This window comes from Hemitrygon akajei, chromosome 6, assembly GCF_048418815.1.
Source record: "Hemitrygon akajei chromosome 6, sHemAka1.3, whole genome shotgun sequence".
NCBI lineage: Eukaryota > Metazoa > Chordata > Chondrichthyes > Myliobatiformes > Dasyatidae > Hemitrygon > Hemitrygon akajei.
The window spans coordinates 120,059,184-120,071,448 of NC_133129.1; the positions used below are offsets into that span (position 1 = coordinate 120,059,184).

At 45.4% G+C, this 12,265-nt stretch overlaps 1 protein-coding gene across 1 annotated transcript in view; it reads left to right on the forward strand.

Annotated features, from left to right (window-relative positions):
• Positions 1–12,265, forward strand: part of LOC140729417 (uncharacterized) — an 80,361-nt gene that overhangs the window by 15,484 nt on the left and 52,612 nt on the right. Inside the window, exon 2 of the mRNA XM_073049132.1 lies at positions 11,990–12,149. Coding sequence (XP_072905233.1) covers positions 11,990–12,149 — 160 coding nt within the window. The remainder of the gene's footprint in view (positions 1–11,989; positions 12,150–12,265) is intronic.

Here is a 12,265-nt window from a genome sequence, read left to right on the forward strand (position 1 = left end):
CAGTACTACAGGAGCCAGTATAATTACTCATACTGTCCCATCACAGCCCCAGAACTACTGATGCCAGTATGATTCCTTACACTGTCCCATTACAGTCTTAGTACTACAGCAACCAGTATAATTGCTCACACTGTCCCAGTATAGTCCCAGTACAACAGGAGCCAGTATAATTGCTCACACTGTCCCAGTACTACAGGAGCCAATATAATTGCTCACACTGTCCCAGTACTACAGGAGCCAATATAATTGCTCACACTGTCTAATTACAGTCCCAGTGTCCCATTACAGTCCTAGTGTTGCATTACAGTCACAGTACTACAGGAACCAGTTTAGTTGCTCACATTGTCTAATTATAGTCCCAGTACTACAGGGGCCAGTATAGTTGCACACACTGTCCCATTACGGGCCCAGTATGCTGGGAGCCAGTACAGTTGCTCACACTATCCCATTACAGACCCAGTACTAGAGGAGACAGTAAAATTGCTCACACTGTCCAATTATGGTCCCACTATTACAGCAGCCAGTGTAGTTTTCATTCCGTCCCATTGCATTCCCAGTACTGCGAAAGCCAATATAGTTACTCTCACTGTCTCATTATTATCCCAGTACTACAGCAACCAGTACAATTGCTCACACTGTCCCAGTATAGTCCCAGTACAACAGGAGCCAGTATAATTGCTCACACTGTCCCAGTACTACGGGAGCCAATATAATTGCTCACACTGTCTAATTACAGTCCCAGTGTCCCATTACAGTCCTAGTGTTGCATTACAGTCACAGTACTACAGGAACCAGTTTAGTTGCTCACATTGTCTAATTATAGTCCCAGTACTATAGAGGCCAGTATAGTTGCACACACTGTCCCATTACGGGCCCAGTATGCTGGGAGCCAGTACAGTTGCTCACACTATCCCATTACAGACCCAGTACTAGAGGAGACAGTAAAATTGCTCACACTGTCCAATTATGGTCCCACTATTACAGCAGCCAGTGTAGTTTTCATTCCGTCCCATTGCATTCCCAGTACTGCGAAAGCCAATATAGTTACTCTCACTGTCTCATTATTATCCCAGTACTACAGCAACCAGTACAATTGCTCACACTGTCCCATTACAGTCCCAGTACTATGGCAGCCAGAATAGTTGCTCACATTGTCCCATTACAGGCCCAGGACTACATACTCATACTGTCCCATCACAGCCCTAGAACTACAGGTGCCAGTATGATTCCTTACACTGTCCCATTACAGTCTTAGTACTACAGCAACCAGTATAATTGCTCACACTGTCCCAGTATAGTCCCAGTACTAAGGGAGCCAGTATAATTGCTCACATTGTCCCATTACAGACTAAGTACTACAAGAGACAGTATAATTGCTCACATTATCTCATTACGGTCTCAGTACTATGGGAGGCAGTATAGTTACTCATACTGTCCCATTAATTCCCATTACTACAGGAGCCTGTATAGATGTTCGTGCTGTCCCATTATGGTCCCAGTACCACAGGAGCCAGTATAGCTGCTCACAATGTCACATTACAGTCCCAGTACTGTAGCAGCCATTATAGTTGTTCTCACTGTCCGATTACAGTCCCAGCACTATGTGAGCCAAAATAGTTGCTCACACTGACCTATTCCGGTCCCAGTACGACAGGAGACAGTATAGTTCCTCCCACTTTTCCATTATGGTCCCAGAACTGCAGAAGCCAATACAGTTGCTCACACTGTCCTCTGACAGAGCCAGTACTACAGGAACCAGTATAATTGCTCACGCTGTCCCATTATGGTCTCACAACTACAGGGGCCAATATAGAATTTACACTGTCCCATTATGGTCCCAGTACTACGAGTGCCAGTATAATAGCTCACACTGTCTCATTACAGCCCCAGTACAACAGGAGCCACTATAGGTGCTCACATTGTCCTATTACAGTCCCAGTAGTATGGGAGCCAGTATAGTTGCTGACACTGTACCATTATGGTCCCAGTAGATTAGAAGCCAGTACAGTTGCTTACACTGTCCTGTTACAGTCCCAGTATTACAGTAGCCAGTATAGTGTTCACACTGTCCCATTATGGTCCAAGTACAGTACAGTTGTTGACACTGTCCCGTTACGTTCCCAGTACTATGGGAGCCAGAATCATTGCTGACATTGTTCCATTATGGTCCCAGTACTACAGGAGACAGTATACTTTTCACACAGTCCCATTTCGGTCCCAGTACTACAGGAGACAGTATACTTTTCACACAGTCCCATTTCGGTCCCAGTACTACAGAAGACAGTATACTTTTCACACAGTCCCATTTCGGTCCCAGTACTACAGGAGACAGTATATTTTTCACACAGTCCCATTTCGGTCCCAGTACTACAGGAGACAGTATACTTTTCACACAGTCCCATTTCGGTCCCAGTACTACAGGAGACAGTATACTTTTCACACAGTCCCATTTCGGTCCCAGTACTACAGGAGACAGTATACTTTTCACACAGTCCCATTTCGGTCCCAGTACTACAGGAGACAGTATACTTTTCACACAGTCCCATTTCGGTCCCAGTACTATGGGAGCCAGTATAGTTACTCTCACAGTCCCATTACAGTCCCAGTACTAGAGGAGCCAGTATAGATGCTCACACTGTCCCATTACAGTCCTAGTAGTACAGGAGCCAGTATAGTTGCTCACAGTGTACCATTAAGGTCCCAGTAGTTTAGAAGCCAGTATAGTTGCTTACATTGTCCCGTTATTTTCACAGTACCACAGGAGTCAATATAATTGTTCATAGTGTCCCATTACAGTCCCAGTACTATAGATGCCAATATAATTACTCACACTGTCCCATTACGGTCCCAATGCTATGGGAGCCAGTTCTGTTGCTCACATTGCCACATTACAGTCCAAGTACTGTGGGAGCCAGTATAGTTGCTCACGTTTTTGTATTACAGACCAAGTACCAAAGGAGTCAGTATAATTGCTCACATTGTCCCATTCTGGTCCTAGTACTACAGGAGCCAGTGCAGTTTTCACACTGTCCCCATGCGGTCCCAGCACTGTGGGAGCCAATATATTTCCTCTCACTGTCCCAACAGTCCCAGAACTATGTGAGCCAAAATAGTTGCTCACACTGACCTACTACGGTCCCAGTACTACAGGAGTCAGTATAATTGCTCATACTTTCTCATCACATCCCCAGTACTACAGGAGCTTGTATAGTTGCTCACACTGTCCTATCACGGTCCCAGTATTGTAGGAGCTATTATAGTTACTCTCACTGTCCCATTACAGTCCCAGAACTATGTGATCCAAAATAGTTGCTCACCCTGTCCCATTACAGTGCCAGTACTACAGGAGCCAGTAGAGTTGCTCACACTGTACCATTATGGTCCCCTACTACAGGAGCCGGTATATTTTTTATGCTGTCCCAATATCTTCCCATTACTGAAAAAGCCAGTACAGTTGCTCATAGTCCCATTATTTTCCCAGTAAATTAGGAGCCAGTATAGTTGTTCACACTGTCCCATTACAGTCCCAGTACTACTGGTGCCAGCACAATTCCTCACACTGTGCCATTAGAATCTCAGTACTACAGGAACTAGTATAACGCTCATAATGTCCCATTACTGTCCCATACTACAGGAGCCCCTATTATTAATTACATTGTCCCATTATGGTCCCAGTACTACAGGAGCCAGTGTAGTTTTCAGAATATCACCTTACGTTCCCAGTGCTGCATGAGCCATTATACTTACTCTTACTGTCCCATTACTGTCCCAGAACTATATGAGCCAAAATAGTTGCTCACACTGTCCTTTTACAGTCCCAGTACTACAGGAACCAGTATAGTTTCTCACACTTTTCCATTATGATCCCAGTACTGCAGAAGCCAGTATAGTGGCTCACACTGTCCCATCACGGACCAAGTACTACAGGAGCCAGTATAGTTGCTCACACTGTCCCATTATGGTCCCACTACCACAAGGGCCAATATAGTATAATTGGTCCCAATACTATGGGAGCCAGTATAGTTGCTCACACTGTCACATTACCATGCCAGTACAAGTGAAGCTATTAAAATTGCTCACACTGTCCCATTATGGTCTCAGTACTAGAAGAGCCCATATAATTGCTCATACTGTCCCATTATGGTCCCAGAACTATGGGAGCCAGTATACTTACTCACATTATCCCATTACGGTCCCAGTATTATGGGAGACAGTACAGTTCCTCACACCGTCCCATTACAGACCCAGTACTACAGGAGCCAATATAGCATTCACGCTGTCCCATTACTGTCCCAGTGCTGCAGGAGACTGTATAGTTGCTCACACTGTCCCATTACAGTCCCAGTACTATGGGAGCCAGAATAGTTGCTGACCTTGTCCCATTATGGTCCCAGTACTACAGGAGCCCGTATAATTGCTCACACTGTCCCATTATAGACCAAGTACTACAGGAGCCAGAATAGCTGCTCACATTGTCCCATTACTGTCTCAGTACTACAGGAGCCCGTATATTTGCTCACACTGTCCCATTATGGTCCCTGTGCTGCAGGAGCCAGTATGGGTGCTCACACTTATCCTTTATGGTGCCAGTACTGCAGAAGCCAATATAGTTGCTCACACTGTTTCATTAAAGACCCAGTACTAAAGGAGACAGTAAAATTGCTCACACTGTCTCATTTTCATGCCAGTACTACAGGAGCCAATATAGTTATTCAGACTGTCCCAGTACTACAGGAGACAGTATAGTCTTCACACTGTTCCATTACCATCCCTGTACTATGCGTGCCAGTATAGTTTTCACATTGTCCCATTACGGTCCCAGTACTACAGGAGCCAGTATAGTTGTTCACAGTGTCCCATTACAGTCCCAGTAATATGGGAGCCAGAATAGTTGCTCACACTGTCCCGTTATGGTCCCAGTACTACAAGAGCCAGTATAGTTATTCACACTGTCCCAATACTACAGGAGACAGAATAGGGGCAAACACGGTCCCATTACTACAGGAGCCAGTATAGTTTTCACATTGTCCCATTATGATCCCAGTACTATAGAAGCCAGTATAGTTGCTCACACTTTTTCATTATGGTCCCAGAACTGCAGAAGCCAATATATTTGTCCACATGTTACATTATGGTCCCACTGCTACAGGAGCCAGTATAGTTTTCAGACTGTCCCATTATATTCCCAGTACTGTAGAAGCTAATATAGTTCTTCACACTGTCCCATTGCAGTCCCAGTACTATGGGAGCCAGAATAGTTGATCAGATTGTCCCATTACAGGCCCAGTACTACTGGAGCCAGTATAGTTGCTCACAATGTCCATTACAGTTCCAGTACTATAGAAGCCAGTATAGTTGACCACACTGTCCCATTACTGTCCCGGTACCACGGGAGCCAGTATAATTGTTCATACTGTCCCATCACAGTCCCAGTACTACAAGTGCCAGTAAAATTGCACTCACTGTCTCATTATGGTCCCAGTACTACAGTAGCCAGTATAGTTGCTCATATTGTTGCATTATGATCCCAGTACTACAGGAGCCAGTGTAGTTTTCACACTGTCCCATTACCGTGCCAGTAGTATGGGAACCTGTATAGTTGCTCACACTTTTCCTTTATGGTGCCAGTACTACAGAAGCCAATATAATTGCTCACACTGTCCCATTACGTTCCCGTACTACAGGAGCCAGTATTGTTGCTCACACTGTTTCATTACTGTCCCAGTACTACAGGAGACAGTATAGTCTTCGCACTGTCCCATTACCATCCTTGTACTATGGGTGCCAGTATATTTGCTCACACTGTCCCATTACAGTCCCAGTACAACGGCAGCCAGTATAGTTGTTCACACTGTCCTATTATGGTCCCAGTACCAAAGGAGCAGCATATTTGTTCACAATGACCCAATACAGGCCCAGTACTACAGTAGTTAGTATAAATACTCATACTGTTCCATCACAGCCCCAGTACTACAGGTGCCAGTATAATTCCTCACACTGTGCCATTACAGTCTCAGTCATACAGGAGCCAGTTTAATTGCTCACACTGTCCATTACACTCCCAGTACTACGGGAGCCTGCACACTGTCCCATTATGGTCCCTGTACTACAGGAGCCAGAATAGTTGCTCATACTCACCCATTACAGTCCCAGAACTAAGTGAGCCAACATTATTGCTCACACTGACCCATTACAGTCAGAGTACTACAGGAGCCAGTATAGTTGCTCACAATGTCCAATTATGGTCCCACTACTGTAGGACACAGTATCGTTTTCACACTGTCCCATTACATTCCTAGTGCTATGGGAGCCAGTGTATTTCTCACAGTCTCCTATTATGGTCACAGTACTACAGTGGAGTATAATTGCTCACATGGTCCTTTTATGGTCCCAGTACCATGGGAGCCAGTATAGGTGCTCACACTGTCCCATTACAGTCCCAGAACTGTAGATGCCAGTACAGTTGACCACACTGTCGCATTATTGTCGCAGTACTACAGGAGCCAGTATAGTTGCTCACATTGTCCCATTACAGACCAAGTACTACATGAGCCAGTATAATTGCTCACACTGTCCCATTATGGTCCCAGAACTGCATGAGCCAGTGTAGTTTTCACACTGTCCCATTACAGTCCCAGTACTATGCGACGGACTATAATTGCTCACACTGTTCCATTACAGTCCCAGTAGTACGGGAGACTGTATAGTTGTTCACACTGCCCCATTATGATCCCAGTACTACAGGAGCCAGTATATTTGCTCACACTTTTCCTTTATGGTCCCAGTACTGCAGAAGCCAATATAATTGCTCACACTGTCCCATTATGGTCCCAGCCCTACAGGAGCCAGTATAGTATTCACACTGTCCCATTACTGTCCCAGTACTACAGGAGACAGTATAGGGGCTCACACTGTCCCATTACATTCCCGTACTACAGGAGCCAGTATAGTTGTTCATACTGTCCCATTGCAGACCACAGTAATACAGGAGCCAGTATAATTGCTCACACCATCCCATTACTGTCCCAGTACTACAGGAGACAGTATAGGGGCTCACACTGTCCCATTACTACAGGAGCTAGTATAGTCTTCACACTGTCACATTACCGTCCCTGTACTATGGGTACCAGTATAGTTGTTGACATAGTCCCATTACTGTCCCAGTACTACAGAAGACAGTATAGGGGCACACACTGTCCCATTATTACAGGAGCCAGTATAGTTTTCACACTGTCCTATTGCAGTCACAGTACTATGTGAGACAGTATAGTTGCTCACACTGTTCCATTACAGTCCCAGTAGTACAGGAGCCAGTATTGATGCTCATACTTTTCCATTATGGTCCCAAAACAGCAGAAGCCAATATAGTTGCTCACACTGTCCCATGACGGATCCAGTACTACAGTAACCAGTATAGTTGCTCACACTGTCCCATTATGGTCCCATTACTGCGGGAGCCAGTATAGTTACTCTCACTGTCCCATTGCAGTCCTATATCTAGGGGAACCAATATAGATGCTCACACTGTCCCATTACGCTCCCAGTTCTATAGGAGCCAGAATAGATGCTACAATGTCCCATCACAGCCCCTGTACTACAGGAGCCAGTATAATTCCTCACACTGTGACATTACAGTCTCAGTCATACAGGAGTGAGTATAATTGCTCACACTGTCCCATTCACTCCCAGTACTACGGGAGCCTGCATAGTTGCGCACACTGTCCCATTATGGTTCCAGTACTACATGAGCCAGAAGAGTTGCTCATACTCTCACATTACGGTCCCTGGACCGCAGGAGCCTGTATAGTTGCTCTCACTGTCCCATTACAGACCCAGTACTATAGGAGACAGTATAATTTCTCACAATGTCCGATTATGGTCCCACTACTACAGGAGCTAGTATAGTTGTTCACACTGTCCCATTACAGACCACAATACTACAGGAGCCAGTATATTTGCTCACACTGTCCCATTGCTATCCCAGTACTACAGGAACCAGTATAGTTTTCAAACTGTCCCATTACGGTCCCAGTATTGTGGGAGCCAGTATAGTTGCTCTCAGTGTCCCATTACAGTCCCATAACTAGGGGAGACAATATAGTTGCTCACACTGTCCCATGACGGATCCAGTACTAAGGTAACCAGTATAGCTGCTCGCACTGTCCCATTATGGTCCCAGTACTACAGCAGCCAGAATAGTTCCTCACACTGTCCCATTATCTTGCGAGACTACAGCGAATTAGGAAGGAAGTTGAAAAGCAGGACCGCAAAGCTAGTAATTTTGGGATTACTGACTGTGCCATGCGACAGTGAGTATAGGAATAGAATGAGCTGGAGGTTAAATGCATGTCTGAGGGATTGGAGTGGGGGGCAGGGATTCAGATTTCTGGATCATTGGGACCACCTTTGGGGCGAGTGTGACCTGTACAAAAAGGACGGGCTGCATTTGTACTCGGAGGTACCAATATCCTGGTGGGGTGGTTTGCTAAGGCTACTGGGGAGAATTTAAACTAGAAGTGTTGGGGGGGGGGGGGGTGGGAACCGAACTGAAGAGACTGGGGAGGAGGAGGTTGGCTCACAAATAGAGAAAGCTTGTAGACAGTGCGAGAGGGAGGATAGGCAGGTGATAGAGAAGGGACACGCTCAGACTGAAGGCTTGAGATGTGTCTATTTTAGTGCAAGGAGTGTTGTGAACAAAGCGGATGAGCTTAGAGTGTGGATCAGTACTTGGAGATATGATGTGGTGGCCATTACAGAGACTTGGATGGCTCAGGGACAGGAATGGTTACTTCAACTGCCGGATTTTAGACGTTTCAGAAAGGACAAGGAGGGAAGCAAAGGAGGTGGGGGAGTGGCACTTGAGATCAGAGATAGTGTCACAGCTGCAGTGCAGAAAAGGTGGACGTCATGGAGGGATTGTCTACGGAGTCTCTGTGGGTGGAGGTTAGGAACAGGAAGAGGTCAATAACTTTAACAGGAATATCGAGGAGCAGATAGGGAAACAGATCCTGGGAAGGTGAATAATAAGAGTTGTCATTATGAGAGATTTTAATTTCCCAAATATCAATTGTTATCTCCCTAGAGCAAGGGGTTTAGATGGACTGGAGTTTGTTAGGTGTGTTGAGGAAGGTTTCTTGACACAATATGTAGATAAGCCTACAAGAGGAGAGGCTGTACTTGATTTGGTATTGGGAAATGAACCTGGTCAGGTGTTAGATCTCTCAGTGGGAGAGCATTCTGGAGATAGTGATCATAATTCTATCTGCTTTACAATAGCATTGGAGAGAAATAGGAACAGACAAGTCAGAAAAGCGTTTAATTGGAGTAAGGGGAATTATGAGGCTATCAGGCAGGAAATTGGAAGCTTAAATTGGAAACAGATGTTCTCAGGGAGAAGTACGGAAGAAATGTGGCAAATGTTCAGGGGATATTTGTGTGGAGTTCTGCATAGGTACGTCCCAATGAGACAGGGAAGTTATTGTAGGGTACATGAACCATGGTGTACAAAGGCAGTCAAGAAGAAAAAAATCCTTTCAAAAGGTTCAGAGAGCTAGGTAATGTTAGAGATCTGGAAGATTATAAGGCTACTAGGAAGGAGCTTAAGAAGAAAATTAGGAGAGCCAGAAGGGGCCATGGGAAGGCCTTGGTGGGCAGGATTAAGGAAAACCCCAAAGCATTCTACATGTATGTGAAGAGCAAGAGGATAAGATGTGGAAGAATAGGACCTATCAAGTGTTACAGTGGGAAAGTGTGTATGGAACCGGAGGTACTTATTGAATACTTTACTTCAGTATTGATTATGGAAAAGGATTTTGGTGATTGTAGTGATGACTTGTAGCAGACTGAAAAGTTTGAGCATGTAGATATTAAGAAAGAGGATGGGCTGGAGCTTTTGGAAAGCACCAAGTTGAATAAGTCGCTGGGACCGGATGAGATGTACCCCATGCTACTGTGGAAGGCGAGGGAGGAGATTTCTGAGCCTCTGGTGACGATCTTTGCATCATCAATGGGGACGGGAGAGGTTCCGGAGGATTGGAGGGTTGTGGATGTTGTTACCTTATTCAAGAAAGGGTGTAGAGATAGCCCAGGAAACTATAGACCAGTGAGTCTTACCAGAGTGGTTGGTAAGTTGATGGAGAAGATCCTGAGAGGCAGGATTTATGAACATTTGGAGAGGCATAATATGATTAGGAATAGTCAGCATGGCTTTGTCAAGGGCAGGCCCTGCCTTACGGGCCTGATTGAATTTTTTGAGGATGTGACTAAACACATTGATGAAGGAAGAGCAGTAGATGTAGTGTATATGGATTTCAGCAAGGCATTTGATAAGATACCCCATGCAAGGCTTATTGAGAAAGTAAGGAGGCATGGGATCCAAGGGGACATTGCTTTTTGCATCCAGAACTGGCTTGCCCACAGAAGGCAAAGAGTGGTTGTAGACAGGTCATATTCTGCATGGAGGTCGGTCACCAGTGGTGTGCCTCAGGGATCTGTTCTGGGACCCTTACTCTTCATGACTTTTATAAATGACCTGAATGAGGAAGTGGAAGGATGTGTTAGTAAGTTTGCTGATGACACAAAGGTTGGAGGTGTTGTGGATAGTGTGGAGGGCTGTCAGAGGTTACAGCGAGGCATTGATAGAATGCAAAACTGGGCTGAGAAGTGGCAGATGGAGTTCAACCCAGATAAGTGTGAAGTGGTTCATTTTGGTAGGTCAAATATGATGGCAGAATATAGTATTACTGGTAAGACTCTTGGCAGTGTGGAGGATCAGAGGGATCTTGGGGTCCGAGTCCACAGAACATTCAAAGCAGCTGTGCAGGTTGACTCTGTGGTTAAGAAGGCGTATGGTGCATTGGCCTTCATCAATCGTGGAATTGAATTTAAGAGCCAAGAGATAATGTTGCAACTATGTAGGACCCTGGTCAGGCCCCACGTGGAGTACTGTGCTCAGTTCTGGTCGCCTCACTACAGGAAGGATGTTGAAGCCATAGAAAGGGTGCAGAGGAGATTTACAAGGATGTTGCCTGGATTGGGGAGCATGCCTTATGAGAATAGATTGAGTGAAGTTGGCCTTTTCTCCTTGGAGAGACAGAGGATGAGAGGTGACGTGATAGAGGTGACAGTATAGTTGCTCACATTGTCCCATTACTCCAGGTGACAGTATAGTTGCTGACACTGTCCCATTACAGTCTCAGTACTATGGGAGCCAGTATAGTTCCTCACACTCTCCCATTACGGTTGCTCATGCTGTTCCATTACATTTCCAGTACTATGGGAGCCAGTATAGTTGCTCACACTGTCCCATGATGGTCCCAGTACTACAGGAGGCAGTATAATTGCTCACACTGTTCCGTTACGATCCCAGTGTCCCATTACAGTCCCAGTACTGCAGGAGCCAGTATATTTGCTCATGTTTTGGCACTGCAATTCCCGTACCAGTGGTCATCCACAGTTGCTTAGAAGTCCAGGTCTTGGTTTGGTTTCTTTATATACTGACTGCCATCACTCAGTGTGAGGAGGTCTCACAGACCCGTTTGCTGGAAATGAACACATTCACCACTGACCTGCTGAAATGACGTGGAATTGGAGATACACAGTAGAGATAGAAACATACAGTGACAAAGAACAGGTCATTGCAATTGCCCAGAAATCAACTGCAAAATGAAGAGAAAATGAAAAGATAGAAAAATAAATTAAGAATTAGAGTTGCTGGACAATTATATGCGGGATAAGGTTTGAAAAAGGCACAGAGTGTTCATCTTTTGTTATCTACTATTTGGGGTATGCATCAATTATCCATGGACAATATGTATCTGAGATAATCCAGCTACAATGAAGCATCAGTGCAGTATATCCATAATTTTCAGCCTGGACCAGTTCCGGGTTCGTGTTTAGCTCGGATGCCTGTACTTAGAGACGATAGGGTCAAGTGGTTGGGCATGATCAGGAGCAGTGAGCCTGACGCAGCCTCATTCTGTGCTTCCAGATGTGAAAAAGGACTGCAACAATGTTTTTCATAGGGAGTTCAATGATCGCTACCAACTGGATTTCAAGGCTGCAGAGAACCTCTGCCGTTCCCTCGGGACCACCTTAGCCACACTGGAACAGCTGAAGAGGGCGCAAGCAGCGGGTTATGAAAAGTGCAGGTAAGCAGGGCTCAGGGTGGAAAAGGAAACCATCTTTGTATCAGGATAGCGCAGTCACACCGACCCCTTCTGGTGGATGAAGGGATTGTCACTGACAGCAGCAGGATGACTGGACT